Genomic DNA, 18,665 nt, shown 5'->3' with positions numbered 1-18,665 from the left:
TGGCCAGGGCACTAGCTGAAGTGTTGATTTTCCAAGGTGCAGTATTAGAACAAATGGACCTGATCAAAAAATATGAGTGAATTTCATCCTTCCAATCACAGTGACCGTGGAACCCAGGGGTGGAAGCAGAGGCTGCAGAGCTCCACTCCCTGGCTTTGGGTCCCAGCTCTCCTTTCCTGGTCCCAGGACCTTGAACAACTTGTTTGACCCCTCTGGCCTCCATGTTCTCCTCCCTCACGTACAAATGATGCTGATAATGACACCTCTGTTGTGCCTGACTCCCAGCGTTGAGGGTCAAGTGCTCAGACCTTCCTGTCTTCCAGTGTCAACAACTGTGTGCAGCGGTAAACAAACACTCCTTATTGCACTACTTCTGCACACTTCCTGAAGAATAGCTGTCACTCAAAATAACAGTAACAGAAAGAGAAGATGAACTGGTGAACAATCCCCTTCCAGGCGAGTTTTTCCAAGATTCCCAACAGCTCAGCTGTCACTCCAAGGACCAGCAGCTATGAGGTTAAAGACTGCACGCCAGGTGCTGGGGTCACCTAGGTACTCCCTGGGGCTCAGGCTTCTTGAGGCTGCACCATCTCCACCTGGGAGTTGGCAGAAAGGTCCCAAAGATGTCCCTGGGAGGATTATGGGGATGTGAGCTCAGTGGGGGGGTCCACCCATCAGAGGAGCTGGCAGTCCTGGGGCCGTGGTGGGGGAGATGAGCTGGGAGCTCACAGAAGCAGTGATGGCAGAAGCCTGATCCAAAAGTGAGACCTTTTCCTGGTGACCTGAGCTCACAGGCCTTCATCTATGAAATAAAGGGCTTGGCTGTATCTGCATGGCCCACACTGATCTTCAGAACACCAGCGTGGCAAAAATGGGGATAAATAGTCCCAACAAATATGCACAAGTCAGTTTAGAAAATGATGTATCATGCAAAGTGAAAGCAGTGCAGGCTCCTCAGCGTCTTTACTGGCCCAGTGTGAATGCTGACACTGGTGGGAGGGGAGCGGTGCACACAGCCTTTCCCAAGCGTGTTGAACCACAGACCCCATTTGCTCACAGGATACCTGCTAGGAACTCGTGGACCAAGTTGTCCTCGGAGCACATTTTGGAAACACTCAGGTAAATGGTTTCTAATATCCCTTCCTATGGCAATGCCATTTCGGGTTTTTGAGCACCCATATCTTCCAGGTTTGGGAGCACAGATCACTGTCCAGTGAGCACAGAGGAGGCACCAGAACCTACACATAGACACGCATTGGGGTGAAAAGGCTCCAGAAGAGGATGAGCCCAGGGCTCTCCAGGCCTCCTAGAGAGCAGGTGCCTATGTGGGGGAAGAATGATGGTAACTCATTCCTTTCTCCCTCATTGGGCCCAGGAGCTGTCTATATTCAGCTTGACTCCCTGGCCACTCACCTCCCCTTCCTCACCTCCCTTTATCCTCACTCTTTGCCTGCCTAGTGTCCTGGAAAACAATTGAAACACAGTCTGCTCCCAGTCTACTTGGTCCCTAGACCCAGCCAGAATCAGGCTCAGCAGCAGTAGTGATGACATGGAAGCTGCAAAGCTGGGTTGTCCCAGGTGGCCTAGCTCAGATGCCACGAGGAGGGAACTGTTGCAGGCTAACAGCAGAGGCCAGATGGCCACACCAGAGAGCAGGGCAACTTAAAGAGATAATGCACACACATATACACACACAGAGTGCACACTGGTGGACACTTGTGGGCAATTAATACTCCTCTCTTAGATTAGGGACCAGGTTTTTAAATCTTTGATACTTCCTCCAGCAATGTACTAAATCATTCTGCCGCATGCCTGCAAAGTTGGGGTAAATAATGCACAAATTTGCACACACCAAAGAGTCAAAAAGACTGTTAAGAAGGAAGAAAGAGGAGAGGAAAGGAAGAGAGGGGATGGGGCAGAGAAGTGCTGGAAGAAGAGGGAAAGGGACAGAGCTCTGTCTGTAGAAAATCCCAGCTTCTTTGCACATAAGCCTCCTTTAATCCTCGAAATAATCCTAGCAAGTGGATATCCTTATCCTCCCTTTAGATCTGTAGAAATTGAGGCTCAGAAAGGTCAATGAGCTTTACTGGAGGTCTCACAGCTTCTAATGGCAGAGGAGCCATTTAACTCAGGCCTGTCTGGCCTCCCTTCAGCAGGTTGAGATGAGTCAGCAGGAGCTGCCCAGGGAGCAGAGCAGGTGGCATCAAGACTCATGGATGCTGGCATGACACCAGTGCTGGGATCAGAGAATCCCCAGCCAGGTCTCTGCCACCCAGTGGCCCTGGACAGTGATGGCCCAGGCACCTCTGCCAGCAACCCCATCCCTAGTCAGAGCTGCCCTGGTTGAGAGGTCTCTCCTCGTGGTGGGGAGAGATAATGCAGTGGAGCCTATCTGCTCTTGATGGGATGATTAACTTATAGAGATAGCCAGCCCAGTCACACCTTATCCACACTTCCAGCACCCAGGACGCTTGCACCCAGGCCACTGTTATGAAAAAGAAAGTGATCATCTAGATTACATCATGCCAAAGCATCCCTACCAACACTTCTTAGATGATTTGTGCTTCTTCAGAGTGCTCATTCCCAAACTAAGAGTATTTAGTGATTAAATTTCAGATTCAGAGACAGATAGATAATATATATGTGTGTGTGTCTGAGTATATAGCTGTAATCCACAAACATTTATTAGGTACCATGTAAGTGTTGAAATTACATAGCTAAATATAGCAGCCTCTGCCTTCAGGGGTCCCTAGTTTAGGGGAGAAGATAAACATGTAAATATGTATAAGCCCTAAAGTATTATGGATGCTGAGAGAGTAGTGATACAGATCAATTTAAAATACTAAGGAGAGAGAGATCAGTTCTATCTTGGGAGTGAGATGGACTTAGGAAAGGCTTTAGAGACGAAGGGAGGCTTGGGCCAGTTGCACAGTATATAAGGGCTTGACCATAGAGCGGCTTCAGTTCCAAGCTAAGAAATTTGGACTTTGTTGCATAGGTAATAAAGAGTCACTGAAGGAACAGGTCAGTCTCTATCATATGGATAAGATAATGATCAAATTAAACAAGACAAAAGATGAAAATGCACCATGGAAATTCACAAAGGGGCTTCAAAAGATCTAGCAAGGCTCAGACCCTGCCTGTAGAGCTGGAGGCCTCCCCACCCTGGGGCTCACCTGCTCCTCCAGCTGCACCATTGTTTAGTCTGAATTTCACATGACTCAGCCCATCCTGCCTGGAGAGAGATGGATCTCATCTATTCACCAGAAGAAGCGGCAGGAGGTCAAGGCTTTGAGCCAACTGTTGTGTAAATATTAGAATTTTCTCTTCTTCTTTTAATGGAAGGAACTCCCCTTCATGATTTTATCTTTTTGTCCTCCCTGGAGAGAGTCTGCTCAATTGTTTTTCATTCCTTACCTAAATATTTTTATCATCGTAGCAACGGGAATGATTTAGGGGCCAACAGTACTTTAACTGGCCCAGTGCCACAAGTAGAACTACAGGCATTTTAATGTTTGCAATTTAGCATGTCAGCATGATGTTATGAAAAGAGAGTGGCTGTGGAATTGGACAGACTTGGACAAAAATCTCATCTCAGGCACTAACTAGCTCTGTGTGACCTAGGAAGAGCTACTTAACTTCTCCGTGCTGCACAGTTCTTACCAGTAACATGGCAACCAAAATATTTGCATTTTCATGTTTTGAATAGTAATTTAAAGGAAGATATAAGCTTGCCAAGAATTGTGAAGGGTCTGAGGTTTTGCCCTGCTTTTAAATGAGGAATTCGGCCTATACCAGTTTCATAGATGCTGACAGAAGACATGAGATTCCTGGGTCAGAGACAAAGGCACTTACAGCCCAGCAAGCAGCATGACGTCAGCATATTTGAATGACATCTCTACATCTCCAAGTTACACGTGGGTGATGTGGGTGATCTCAGAGGATGTTTATCCATATGGTGGGTTGAGTTCCAGAAGAGAAATCTTGAACCAAGAAAATCGGAATCTCATAATGGGCAGTAAAATGCCTGCCTTTTGCACTGGAGGGAGCTATTACTGGGTCTTCCATGTCTGTTTAATACACAAACATCCTGGAAAAGGTAGTCAAGAACACAGTGCAGTTCCTGCCTCACTCAACAGATGTGAAAAATGCAAGAGACCCATGGAGAATTGTCTCCCAAAAAGGTAGGCACTGCCTAACATTGTGCCTGGTACCTGTGAGTACTCAATAAATACATGTTGAATGAACAATGCAATGAACTAAATAACAGGGCTCATAGGTCTTTAAAGTGTCCCAGCTTTCTCTCCAGAAAATCAAAAACATGTTCTGTTTCTCAAACCACATGCAAGAGTTTAAAGCAGAAAACTTTTCTCCATCCTCTGGCCAGTGTATGAGAGATCTCACTGCAGGTTTGGTCTTTTTTATTGGTTTGCTATGACAGGAACACATAGAGGCATACAGCTGTGAGAATGTTTTGGTTCATGGGTGGATCCATAAATCCACAGCCCTGGCAATAAGGTTGGGTGGAGTTCGCCAGCCTCTATTCTAAGATCATCCTGTAATCAAGAGGTCTCTTGCCAACATTATAGACCTCCAAAGCTGATGTTAAGATATGCAGATCTCCTAGTCTTTTTAGAACCAAGTACATTACATTAGCCACCTTTTATTTTTCAAGTAGCTGAAATTATTATCATTTTTTCTCTCTCAAAAAGTACTTAAAAACAAGTTCTATATTCAGCTCTCTCAAGATAAAGCTTCCTCTGGGCTTACTGAGATTCCCCAAGTCAGAGTCAGTCCACTCCTTTCTCCAGGGAAGGACCTTTTTTTTTTTTTTTTTGAGACAGAGTTTTGCTCTTGTTGCCCAAGCTGGAGTGTAATGATGCAATCTCGGCTCACTGCAACCTCCGCCTTCCAGGTTCAAGCAATTCTCCTGCCTCAGCTTCCCAAGTAGCTGGGATTACAGGTGCCTACCATGATGCCCAGCTAATTTTTTGTATTTTTAGTAGAGAAGGGGTTTCACCATGTTAGCCAGGCTGGCCTTGAACTCCTGATCTCAGGTAATTCGCCTACCTCAGCCTCCCAAAGTGTTGGGATTACAGGCGTGAGCCACCGTGCTCGGCCCAGGAAGGACCATTTTGTTCATAGCTGCAGTGCACGGACATTGTCTTCTTAAGGTAACAAATGGAGGTGTTAGGGTGAAAGGATGGTAGGCATCCAGACCTCAGCTCCCAGGCAGAGATAACACCATTAATTCCTTCATTCGGGACACAAACGTTCTCTGCATTTACACTACGGGTGGTGCAATGCCAGAGATTTGGAGCTGAGCAAGGCCTCGCTGGCTCCCTGGAGGACACTGGCTGCAATAAGAGATGTGTTCAAATAGTTGAAGCTGCTAGGGTTCCATCACAGAGGACCAAATGGCCTGAGGGGAAGTCCGGGAAGGATTGTTGGAGGGAGAATTCTGAGATGGGTTTTGAAGGAGCTATCTAGGTGAGGGGATGACAAATGCGGAGAAATCGAGGTGATATTGGAACCTGCAAGTGTGCAGTTCTTCCTGCAGCTTCAGGCATGTATGGAAGTAACCGAGGATGACTCCAGACACAGAGACTGCAAAGAACAGGTAATGAGAGGGCTGGCCACTATGCTGTAATTGAAGGTGGTAAGAGCCCTTTACAGGAGGAAAGTGGGTGCAGATATGGTCAGATTTGCAAATCACGTTGCATCCAATGTTGAGAGGAATTAGAGGTTGTACTCTGGGGAGGAAGACAGCCTAGAAATTACTGAGGCCTGAACAGGGAAAAGCACCTTATGAGAGATCTTTCAGGATGAGACAAAATCCTCTTAATTTTTTTTTTAACAAAAATATGGAACGCTGCATGAATGTGCATGTTATCCGTGCACAGGGGCCATGCTAATCTTCTCTGTATCATTCCAATTTTAGTATATGTGCTGCGTAAGTGAGCACCAAAATCCTCTTTTAACACAATTGTGAATCAATATGACCCTGAATTCGTTATGAAGCACCATGTGTACAGAACACAATAGCCCCTGGAGCAAAAGATCAAACTAGACCTGTTGAGTTTGTGGATGAAGACCGTTCATCTGCCGTTGTACTAAAATCTCTATGGAATAAACTAAGTTTTTAAGTATCACATAGACACATCTGCAGCTCCTCTGCAACAAAAGATACCTAACTAGGATCCCAAAGAGAAAATGAAAGCAAAGGATTCAGAAGGGCTACCTCATGAGGCCTGGCCTCTATGCCTCTGGGAGGCCAGGGAGAAGGCCATTCCACCCAGGCTTTTGACCTGAGTCAGAAATTCTACCTGCAAGTTTTCTTCTTTGGGATGAGTATTAGAAAGCTCTCTGCCAAGTACGTCCCTCCAGGCAGGGAGGAAGCAGGGAGGAAGCAGGGAGAATAGTGAGAAGGCCCACCACCTTCCCTCTTCATCTGGAGATAGGAGAGCAGAAAGGGATGCCGAGGCATGTGTGTGGAGTGTGCAGTGGGAGGGACACAGGAGGGAAGAAAACGTAGATGATTCCAAGTTCACTAGTCTTCCCCGGCTTAGCCCTGACACGCTCCTCAGGTCGGAATGCCATCCTGCGCCCATGTGAGAACATGAGACCAAAAAAAGGCTGTGCTAGAAGTCAGGCAAGTGTTTCAGACAAGGTCACAAAATCCAATATGGGACTCGTGTCCCACTTTCTCATTTTCCTAAGAAATGAGGTCATGGAGATGCCAGAGGGAGCATGCTTCACATATGTTGTAAGTACTGGATACCTGTGCAATGCTAGCATCTGTTCCATACTGGGCACCTGTGCAATGCTGGCTAGCAGTGGAATACTAGCCACCTGGGCAATACTGGCACCTGTACAATACTAGTATCTAAGCAGTACTGAACAGCTGTGTACCACTAGCATCTGAGTAATATCAACACATGTGCCATGCAGAATACCTGTGCAATACTGACCCCTATGCAATACTGAGCACCTATTCTATACTGGGCAGCTGAGCAATATTGGCTCCCGTGCAATACTGGACAGCTGTACAACATTAGCATCAAACAATGTTTGCACCTGGGCAATACATACCTGTGTAATACTGGGTATAGCTGTGCAATACTAGCATCTGATCAATACTGGCACCTGTGCAATACTAGATACCAGAGCAATACTAGGCATCCATTCAATACTGGGTACCTGTGCAATTACTAGACACCACATGTGGGCTGACAATTGAATGAATCTGTTTGTGTCTTGCAGTTGATATTCACTAGGTGAATAAGACAAGGCAGCTCCTGGGAGATGACATGGAGCAGAGTTAGGTGGCTCTCCTCTTGGAGTTTTGTTCCTTATTAGTAAAAAAGGGGTGATAGGCCGGATGCAGTGGCTCACATCTGTAATCCCAGCACTTTGGGAGGCCGAGGTGGGCAGATCACTTGAGACCAGGAGTTGGAGGCTAGCCTGGCCAGCATAGCAAAACTCTGTCTCTACTAAAAATACAAAAATTAGCCAGGTGTGGTGGCACGTGTCTGTAATCCCAGCTATTCAGGAGGCTGAGGCAGGAGAACTGCTTGAACCCAGGGGGCAGAGATTGCAGTAAGCCAAGATTGGGCCATTGCACTCCAGCCTGGGTGATACAGCGAGACTCTGTCTCAAAAACAAACAAACAAACAATCAAAAAAACCCAAAAAAAAATGGGGGGTGGGGGGTGATAAACCTTGCTCCTTTCTTCTTCCTTAAACTTAGAATTAGCCAATGTAGTGAGATGCAGAGGTACCTAAAAGTGAAGAAAGCTCTTTACCATGAGTATTTTTCATTCCTTTCAATACCCTGTTGAAATGTATTATCAGAAAGATATTTTTTGTTTGTTTACATGGAGAGAGATTTTCCCCTCACAGACGTGTTTGATTTTTAAAACAAGGCTGGAGATTTTAAATAGCAAAGCTGAATTGGAATTCTTGGCAGCTAACTGCAGCTGCCCCCCAGGGAGGTAGAAGGAAGTTCTGTAGCTTGTTTATTCCACCCACTATTAATCACCTGCCATTGAAAAATGATTCTAACAGGAAAAAAATGTGCAGCTGCATTACTAATAAAAAATACATATATGTATGTATATTTGTATATATGTATGTATACATACACCACTGACCCTTGAACAACACGGATTTGAACGGAGCAGTTTCACTCTTATGCAGATTTTCTTCCACCTCTGCCACCCCTGAGACAGCAAGACCAACCCCGCCTCCTCCTCAGCCTACTCAACATGAAGATGAAAATCTTTCTGATGTTCCACTTGCACTTAATGAATAATAAATATATCAAATATATTTTCTCTTCCTTATGATTTTCTTTTTTTCTTTATAATTTTCTTGAGACATAGGTCTCTCTCTGTTGCCCACGCTGCAGTGCAGCAGTAGAATCATATCTCACTGCAGCCTCGGACTCCTGGGCTCAAGCAACCCTCCCACCTGAGCCTCCCAAGTAGCTGGGATTACAAGCGCAAGACAGCTCACGCAGTCCTTATGATTTTCTTAGTAATGTTTTCTTTTCTCTAGCTTGCTTTATGATGAGAATATACTATATGATACATATAACAATTGATTAAGGTTATAGGTAAGGCTTCTACTCAACAGTAATCTATTAGTAGTTAAGTTTTGGGGAAGTCAAAAGACTTATTCATGTATTTCTGACTGTGTAGGGGTGGGGGTGGTACTCCTAACCCTCACATTGTTCAAGGGTCAACTTTATAGAGATGTAGATATAGGTAGATAGATTAGATTTAAATAGGTAGATGTATATGTATACACTTCTATATATACATGTATGTGCATATATATGTGTAGTAAATATGGGTGTACCTGTGTGTATTGCATTTTAACATATTAAATTAGGCCAGAGATCATTTAAACGACTCTTACCCAAAGTCACTAGGCTCGCACTGGCTAGTGAATATAAACGTGGGCATGACCTCACTGACAGTACATTTGGCAGTGTGCCAAGAATCTTGTAACTGTTCGTATTCTTTGATCCAAAATTTCTCCCTCTAAAAGTCTATCCTGAAAACAATATGCTGAAATATGGGCCAAAATTTCCATTTAAAAAAGGCTTACAATAGCTCTATTTGCCATAGAAAAAATATAGAACTATTTAAATTTGCATCATTAGGGGAATGTTAAGAGAATTATGATGCAGACTTGCAATTAAATATTCTACAGCAAGAAAATGATGTTACAAAGAATTTTTAATAAGTTGAGGAAATGCTTGTGATATAATGTTAGTGAAAAACAATAAAATACAAATATACCCACTGTAAACTCAAGCATGCCAAAAAAGCACAGAAAAGATTGGAAAATTTCACTTGCATATGAAGGGTAATTACTTAGGGTACTAAGACCATTAAAAGAAGTTCCATCAGAATCAAGACCCCACCCGCTTCAGAGGCCGAGACAGGAGGGAGCTTCAGCTTGTGCCTCTTCTCTTTGCCTTCCAAGATCAGACACCTTTATAGGTGTCTTTATGGGACATTGTTTCCAGATACTTTTCTCCTACCAAGTACTTTTCCACATCCCCTACCAAAAATATATAATAAAAAGAATTTTAAAAATTAGATGAGCCTCACCAAAAATTGGCACTGTTGTAAATTGCAGAGTATTTTCCAGCCCACGCCCAAGGGAGTGGTCTTTAGAACCAAAAGAGAAAAAGTAAATCATCATGATTATCACCCAAACTACAGTCAAGGCCCTTCCTTCAGAGAGGGATTCCAGACCTGTGCCCAGCTGCACTGCTAACATGCCATGAGTGTTTGGAAGCCAACTAGGGTGGGACTGACTGGTAAAATGGGAGAGAACTAGGGCCCTCAGATGCTAGAAGGCCAGCTAAGAGATGGGGCAAGGGCTTTTCTGAGGCTACACAGTGCATTAGACATGAGTTCTGACTAACATTTCTAAGTGTACTAAGCATTTACTATGTACAAGGTGTAATCTATTAACTCATTTAATGCTCACAACAATCCTTTGAGGTAGGTATTATTATTTTCTTCCCATGTTACAGATAAGGAAATAGAGAAAATAAACATTAGAAAGCTCATCCAAATTGCATAGCACGAAGTGGCAAAGTCCGGAGCTGAACCCAGGCTTTAGCCAGTACACATAATAACTACACAATGTATTAGAAAATGCTAGCTCTGAGACGGAAGATCCACACTGAGATCTGGGAACGTGCGGTTTAACCAAGGGACCTGCAGAAGAATTGCTCTAAGAGGGTCCAGACACCCTCCTGCTTGCCTCAAGGTGAGTGGGGATGCCAAGCCAGCATCCCCATTTGCAGAGCTGGCATCTATTCCCATTGAAGTAGATACTTTCCCAAGCAAACCCTCAGGAGCAGGGCAAACATGTTCAGATAACCCACGTCCCATTGGAATTTCCCTGCTTTACCAGAGATGTCTGCCTGGGATGGGATAATGGAGGAGGTAATGGTACATCCTTCCAGAAATGTCTTATCTGGATACAAACACTTAATTCTCAGGATAGAGGAAAGCCCTGGGGGATGGTGTTGCCCTAGATTCAAGTGGGAAGCTTTGTTCCTAGGCCAAGGCAGAGCAGGACTTGCAGGGCCCTGAGACAGCCCAGCACCACCCATACACCATAGTGGGAGAACACACCTTCATTCCAAGTCACCAAGCGTGCATGCAGGACCTCCTATGTGCCTGGTCCTGTGTGTACATTAGGTCTATAGGGAACAATACCTGTCCTCAGGGAGGTCCCAGAGGCAGCAACAATAATAGAAAGTAACCCCAAAATGGCAATAAAGCTTGCTAACTACAGGGAGAGAGAAAACTGCAGGATGCTTCAATGCATGACCCAGAAGATGGCGGGATGGAGAGAGAGGAGTTGGTCAAGAAAACCTCAGAGGAAGATTTCTGTTAGTACTGAATGGGTAAGGACGTATGATTGAGTTATCAGAGTTATCAGTTATCTGAGCTAGCAAATGGGGGATTTCAGGAAGAGGTAAATGATTAGGTAGAAATGGCTGTGACATGTCCAAAGTGCTGTGAGTCGCTGGAGCGTATAGGTGGAGTGGGGAATGTGGCAGGAGGCAAGCCTAGAGAAGGAAACAGGAAGATGCTCACTGACAGCCCTGAGGGTCCAGCTGTGAAGTTTCTACTTTGCTCTGTAATCCTCCTGGGATCCCCAGGAGGATTCTCAGCAGGGAGTGGCATCATCAAATTTGGAATTGAGAAACATCACTTTTAGTGTCATGAGATGGACTAGAGGGAATCTTCCTTCACCACAGGCCAAAATGATGAAAACTCCTGCCATTTTTCAAAGTTCCTAATTTAGAAGAACCCATTATCTCTAGAAAGGAAGTGAAGAGCATGCAAATACATTCCCTGGGTATCTCACCTTACAATTCCTTAACATTCACCTACTAAGACATTAAAGTCCACAAGCCTGTAAACATTTACAGCACATGAACCTACACCCCTTTCTCAGATTACACGACAAAGCAAAACTAGGCTCAACATTCATGCAGCAAAGGAAAGCTCATTTAATTTAGGCTTAATATCATTATTATCACTTTTTTTTTCTTTTGAGATGGAGTCTCACTCTGTCGCTAGGCTGGAGTGCAATGGCACAATCTTGGCTCACTGCAACCTCCACCTCCTGGGTTCAAGCAATTCTCCTGCCTCAGTCTCCCAAGTAGCTGGGACTACAGGCACCCACTATCATGCCCAGATAATTTTTGTATTTTTAGTAGAGACGGGGTTTCACCATGTTGGCCAGGATGGTCTCGGTCTCTTTTATATACTTTTAGAAGTAATGTTTTCTGTCAAGATAGCATATGTAAACTTCCTCTTTAGATGCATCACTTCTGTTCTGAATATATGGTTATAAGAGATAAAGCACAAAACAGGGAAAGTAGCCTCAAATGCAAGGAGGACATTTCTGTGGACTCAGAAAAGAAATAAAGATGCAGAAAGGCACCAGCTTGCTGACTCAGGAAGTAAAAGTATTTGCCTGGCAAGGGAGACCCAGAGTTAGAAAACCAGACTCTCATAGCAAATGGGCCCCGCGAGCACCAAGTATGTTAAGCAAAATTAGGTCCATACTTGAGATGTGTGTCAAAAATATATGGAGGACTGAGTAAGGAAAGCTAGACTACATCTAATCAGATTTCCAGAAGGGGAAGAAAGAAATGGTGGGAGGTAATAGGTGACTGAGAACTTTCCAGGATTAATTAAAGGCACCAATCTTCAGAATACAGAAATCCCAAAGACCCATATAGGATGAATACAAAGAATCCACACCTAGTCATATCATAGTGAAAGTGCTAATAGTGATGAGAATAAGAATGTATTAGCAGTAATGTGAGAGAAAATACAGGCTAAATTTTAACGTGTCAACAGTATTTTGGCAAATGTCTTCTCAACAGCAATAAAGGAAGCCATGAAAACAGACATAATACTTTCAAGGAGAAAGTAGAAAAAATTATCAACCTAGAATTCATATTTGTCAAGAACATGATGATAAAATATAAGTAAATCTAAACAAATACTGATTTTATGCAAATAATAATAATTGTTATGCCAATAAGGTTAGAAATATGGTTAAAACTAAAAGACTGGGCATCAATACTGTATTTAGAAAGGAGTTAAAATTAACATGTTCTCGGTTTCTATATTGTTTGGGGAAATTATAATTTATTAAATTTTGACTTTGATAAGTTAAACAAACCTGTTAAATAAATAACAGAAAAACATGTATAAATTCTAAACCAGAGCCCCAAAAAAATGGAATAAGAAAAAATATCTAATCATTTCAAAAGAAAGCTAGAGAAACAAATATAGAAAAGATTGGACAGAAAGTACAAAATGACTTATTAGAAACCAATCAATTATGTTAGAAATACAATTAATGCAAATCTATTAATTTTTCCACTTAAAAGAGAAGATTGTCATAATAGAAGAGTAAAACATGCTATTTATAAGAAATAGGTCTAAAACATATCAATGCAGAAAGGATAAAAGTAAAAAAGTAAAAAAAAATGCAAATATCAACTCCCCAAAGCTAATATAATAGTTATAAACTTTTATGCATCTAGAAATACGGTTTTGAAATATATAAAGCAAAAGTTGGCAGGAACTTCACAGAGAAATAGACAAATCCACCATTATTTCAGGAGATATTGACACAGCTGTCTTGCAAAGAGGGAGGAAAAAAGGAAGGAAGGGAGGGAGAGAAAGAAGGAGACACACAAGTTTGAAAAATACACCAGTCTTGATATAATGGAGATCAAGAAGGAAGGTAGGTAGGTAGGTGGATAGGAAGGTAGGTAGAGATGATAGAAGACAGAAGATAACAATGGACACATAGATACATAATAATTAGTATCCACAGCATCCAACAGTAAAGAAATACACATTCTCTTCAAGCCTACATAGAATATTTACAAAAATTGAGCTGGGCACAGTGGCTCATGCCTGTAATCCCAGCACTTTGGGAGGCCGAAGTGGGCAGATCACAAGGCCAGAAGTTCAAGGCCAGCCTAAGCAATGTAGTGGAACCCCTTCTCTACTAAAAAAATACAAAAATTAGCCAAGCATACTGGTGTGCACCTGTAGTCCCAGCTACTCAGGAAGCTGAGGCAGGAGAATCGCTTGAACCCAGGAGGCGGAGGTTGCAGTGAGCCGAGATTGTGCCACTGCACTCAGGCCTGGGTGACAGAGTGAGACTCCATCACAAACAAACAAAAAACAAATATTTACAAAAATTGTTAACAAAGACCAAAAAAAAAAAAGTCTCAACTACTGTCAAAGGATTGGTATCTTGGTATCTTATAAACCCTAATCTCTGGCCATGATGAAATTAAGTTAAAAATCAATAACATAAAGATAATTTTTATATATATATATATTTTATATACACACAAATTATATATATTAAAAAATATATATATATACACACACACACAAATTCAACAACATACTTCAGAATAATGCGAGTCAAAGAAGAAATAATAATAGAAATTAGAAAATATGTAAAAGACTGCATATGAAAATGAAATGAAATGTGAATTTGATATTCAAAGGGTCTTCAAAACATCCACAGAAAATGCATATTATAAAAAAACTAAGCGTGGATTTGAAAATTATTTTGCACCAAAACAAGCTCATACTAACTTGTTATAATATGTCTATCAGGATCTAGTTTGAGGCACTAAGAAGTATAAGACATCGTTTTGAAAAGGGCCCTTATCAAAGCAACATGAATTCTGCTAAAATTGAAGCAAAAACAAATGCAAATTTGTGGTGAAGCTTAGGTAGGTGGAAGAAGGATGAAATTATTGGTACCTTATGAAAAGTTTGTGGAAACAATGCCCCCAAAATCAGCAGTTTGCATATGGATAACTTCTTTAAAGAAAGGACAAGAAGATGTTGAAGATGAAGCCCATAGTGGCCAACCATTCACATCAACTTGTTAGAAAAAAATTAATCTTGCTCATGCCCTAATCTAGGAGGACTGATGATTAACAGCAGAAACAAGAGACACCACCATAGACATCTCAAATCATTCAGCTTACAAAATTCTGACTAAGAAATTAAAGTTGAACAAACTTTCCACTTGACGGGTGCCCAAGCCATTGTGCCCAGATCTGCTGCAGACAGGACCAGATCTCCCAATGGAAATTTTAAACAAGAGGAATCAAGATCCTGAACCATTCCTTCAAAGAACCGCAACAGGAGATAAAATGTGGCTTTACCTGAAGACAAAGCACAATCAAAGCAATGGCCACCAAGAGGTGGAAGTGGTCCATTCAAAGCAAAAGCGGATGGGTTAAGAGCAGAGGTCATGGGAACAGATTTTCAGATGCTTAAGGCATTTTGCTTGTTGACTTTCTGGAGAACCAAAGAACAATAACATCTACTTATTATGAGAGTATGTTGAGAAAGGTAGCAGTTTCTGCTTTAGCAAAAAAATGCCTGGGGAAGCTTCCCCAGAGGATCCTTCTCCACCACTACAATGACCCTGCTCATTCCTCTCATCAAACAAGGGCAATTTCATGAGAGTTTTTATGGGATATCATGAGGCATCTGCCTTCCATCCTGATTTGGCTCCTTCTGACTTCTTTTTGCTTTCTAATCTTAAAAAGTTTGTAAAGGGCACCCATCCTTCTTCAGCTAATGATGTAAAAAAGACTGCATTGACATGGTTAAATTCCAAGGACCCTCAGTTCTTTAGGAATAGACTAACTGGCTGGCTTCATTGCTTGCAAAAGTGTCTTGAACTTGATGGTGCTTATGTTGAGAAATAAAGCTTATATTTTTAATTTTTATCTTTTAATTAAATTTTCCATGAACTTTTTGAAGTTCCCTTGCATAGATGGAAACGTATATCCTTAAATGTTAATAGTAGGAACAAGAAAGGCTACAATTTAATGAACTAAACATCTTAAGAAAAACAATAGAACAAACCTAAAGAAAATGGAAGGGAGAGTATACTAAAGATGAAAGCAAAAATTAATGAAAAATAAGCATATACAATAGACAAAAAATGCTAAAAACTGGTTCTTTGAAATGGCAAATTTTAAAACTTCAGGCAAAAGTAATCAAGAAAAACATGAGAGAAGGCATGAATAAATAATTTAGGTGTAAAAGAGAAAACATAACTTCAAATTCTGCAGCTATTAAGAAGGCAATACAAGGACAGCAACATTATACCAATAAACTTGAAAACTTGGATAATATGTGCAAATTCATTAAAAATATAACTTACCAACACTGAGGAAAACTAAAAAACAAAAATTTTGAATGGTTCTATAGCCACTTAATGGAGCAGTAGCTAGAAAGATCTCTTTCCACAGAGAGAGCACCAGGTCTGAGTACCCACGAGATGAACAATTCCAAATTTACTGAGAATCCTCCAGAAAATAGACAATGGGATCATTTTATGAAGTTGGCATACTATGGATACCGAAATCCAACCACAACAGTGTAAGAAAATAAAATTACAGGCAACCTGTCTCTCATGAACCTAGATGTAAGAAAATCTTAAAATATATTAGCAAACTGAATCCAGCAATGTGTAAGAAAGCTTATATATCACCATTGGGTTTATTCTTGTAGTGTAAGGTGGATTTAACATTTTTTAAAATCAATGAATGAAAGTCATACATTCACAGTTCAAAGGGAAAGATCAGTATCTCTTAGTTGAAGAAAAAGCATTTGATACAACTTTACTTTCATTCTAAAAATTCCTAGCAAGCTAGAAATAGAAAGTTTCTCAACCCAATAACGCAAACATCACATAGAAGAGTGGCATGTTAAAAGCATTTCCTTAAGGTTAGGAGGAGGTAAAGGGCCCATTATCACTGCTTCCATTAAACATCATGCTGTGGGTCCCAACTCCCAAAGAAAGGCAAGGAAAATATTGTTATGAAGATCAGGCAAGAACAGCCAAAACAGTCAGTACTTGCAGATACTATGACTGTCCATGTAGAAAACCCAGAGAATCTACAGGTGAATTATTGAATTAATAAGAGAATTTACCATTACTCTGTAGATTCCTAGTAGAGGTCACTTTTTAAAATTGCATTTCTATACACTAACAACATTTTAAAATGTCATTTTTAAAGGTATCATTTAAAATTGTCTCAAGCTTATAAAGTCCACAAGAGTAAATTTAACAAAGGATATACCTGACCTATATGGACAAAATTATAAACCTGATTTAAAAACATTAAAGAATAACCCTTGTCTATGTCTTCAATGCATTCCAAAGCACACAAAGCACTTTTTGTGTTTTGAACACAAAAGTGGTTGGATTTTTTGTTTTTGTCGTGTTGTGGTTGTGGTTGTGTAGCTTGATCTGCTGCTTCTGATACTGACAAAGAGGAACAAAGAGTAAGAATAGCCAAGATGGTCCTGAAGATGCAGACTTAGACAGGAGGACTTACCCTGTCAAAGACTAGGAATTATTATACATCTTAAGTAATTAGGCAATGAGGTATTGGTGCGGAAGGGGAGAAAACACAAATGGAAATGAGTAGGGAGCCAAAAAATAGAGCGGCACATCCATTCAACCTAATTTGTGACGGAACTAGATTGAACTTCTAGGAGAAAACCCTGACTTTTGAGGAAATAAAGAAAATATGTTTTCTAAGGTCTTGATCCTTCTCCGAACTTTCTCATCTCTGCTATTGGTGCTGGTGTCTCTGCGCCCAGGAAGATCTGGGGTCCAGGCCTCAGGAAGGGGCACTGTTCGGGCGGTTCTGGTGCATCTCAGGGGAATAGTTCAGAGGCTGCAATGGAAAGGAACTGTCACTACTATGAGGAAGAACCAGGGCTGGCTGATTCTCCCAGGAACAGGGAGGAGCCATTCCCACGCTTGCCTCACAGAGGCTCATGGGGGCAATTAGAGGAGCCTAACAAAGGGAAGCTGGCAAGGCAGAAACCTGGTTTGCAGTCTCAAGTTCAGCATTGCAAAATGAGTTGTAAAAGGGTGGAGTTAGGGCTGAGAGACAACAGCTTCATATTAAGCTGAACAGGATTCAAGAGCCAGGGTGACCTGGTGTCTGGGTCCCTCTTTTAGACTCCCTGTCTCTGTGCTTCTGACCCACATTTTGTTCCAGCCTTTTCCTCACTTCACGCCTCTGCCTTAGGCTCCTTACCACTCGTCTGCTTCCTCTACCTCACTTATTCTTCCAGGTTCAAGCCAAATGGCAACCCCCTCCCCAGGGCGACCTCAGCCTGCTCCCAGTTCCTTCCTGGACACCCCAGAAGCATGGCTTCTGAACTCACCACCTCTGTCAGCTTTGCCTTGTCTGTGAGAGCCTTGGGACACCAGCAGGCTAGAGCACAAGACCCAAGGTCAGGGATTCAGAGGAGGGTCCTGATGCTGCCAAAGAAACATCATCTCCTCCCGCTTGCCATCCACACTGGCCCCAGCAACCAGGATTGAATCAACGCCTGAATTTAGCTCTAGCAGTGCAGGTGGACAAGACTTCCTCTGAGACTCATCGATCAAAACACCACTTCACTGTTAATTACGGTCCCATGAAGCCCTAGATATCTGAAGCCCCTGACCCCAGTTGTCCATCTTCCCAAAGTGCCACAGGACCATCAGCACAGTGACTGATACCACGTTTATGCCAAAGTAGCACTAAGTTAGCAAATGAGGCAAAGCAACAAATAAAGTAGATTCCTATGGTCATTGTTGCCATGTGTGAAAACCAAACCCCAGCTCTCCAGCATCAGCCCTGAGTCATGGGGCATAAAAGAAAAAAATGTTCAACAAAAGTCATAACAGTAGTAAGAGTAACAGGAACAACAGCTATTATTTAATGTGCTAAGGGCCATACCAGGCACTCAAAAAGGATTATCTCATTTAATCCTCACACAGCACCAGGAGATCATTATAATTACCCCCACTAGAGAAATTAAAGCTCTGAGACTCAGGGAGTAAAGAAGACAAACAAAAAACTTGCCCAAGGTGACAGAACTGGTAAATGTCATGGCCTGGTATTAGCAAGGATGTTTTTGGCAATGAGTTCACGTTCAGGGAAATGACAGGGAAGATTTTCCTAACAAGTGTCTAATTTGCCTATGGCAGTGTCTTTGTCAACTTAGGCTGCCACAATAAAATACCACGAACTGGGTGGCTTCC

General features: G+C 42.1%; 1 protein-coding gene and 1 non-coding gene across 2 annotated transcripts in view; one reads left to right on the top strand and one right to left on the bottom strand.

Moving 5' to 3' along the window:
- GYPC (glycophorin C (Gerbich blood group)) overlaps nucleotides 1-18,212 on the top strand; it is a 57,429-nt gene extending 39,217 nt beyond the window's left edge. The window contains exon 5 of the mRNA XM_054549184.2: nucleotides 17,708-18,212. Coding sequence (XP_054405159.2) covers nucleotides 17,708-17,829 — 122 coding nt within the window. The 3' untranslated portion in view covers nucleotides 17,830-18,212. The remainder of the gene's footprint in view (nucleotides 1-17,707) is intronic.
- Nucleotides 5,859-5,965, bottom strand: LOC112132547 (U6 spliceosomal RNA). Its single transcript, XR_002914295.3, has one exon. It is a non-coding gene; the product is annotated as a U6 spliceosomal RNA (small nuclear RNA).
- Nucleotides 18,213-18,665: the final 453 nt, after the last annotated feature.

Source organism: Pongo abelii, chromosome 11 (assembly GCF_028885655.2).
Source record: "Pongo abelii isolate AG06213 chromosome 11, NHGRI_mPonAbe1-v2.0_pri, whole genome shotgun sequence".
NCBI classification, from domain to species: Eukaryota; Metazoa; Chordata; class Mammalia; order Primates; family Hominidae; genus Pongo; species Pongo abelii.
This window is presented reverse-complemented; position numbering and strand designations above follow the sequence as displayed.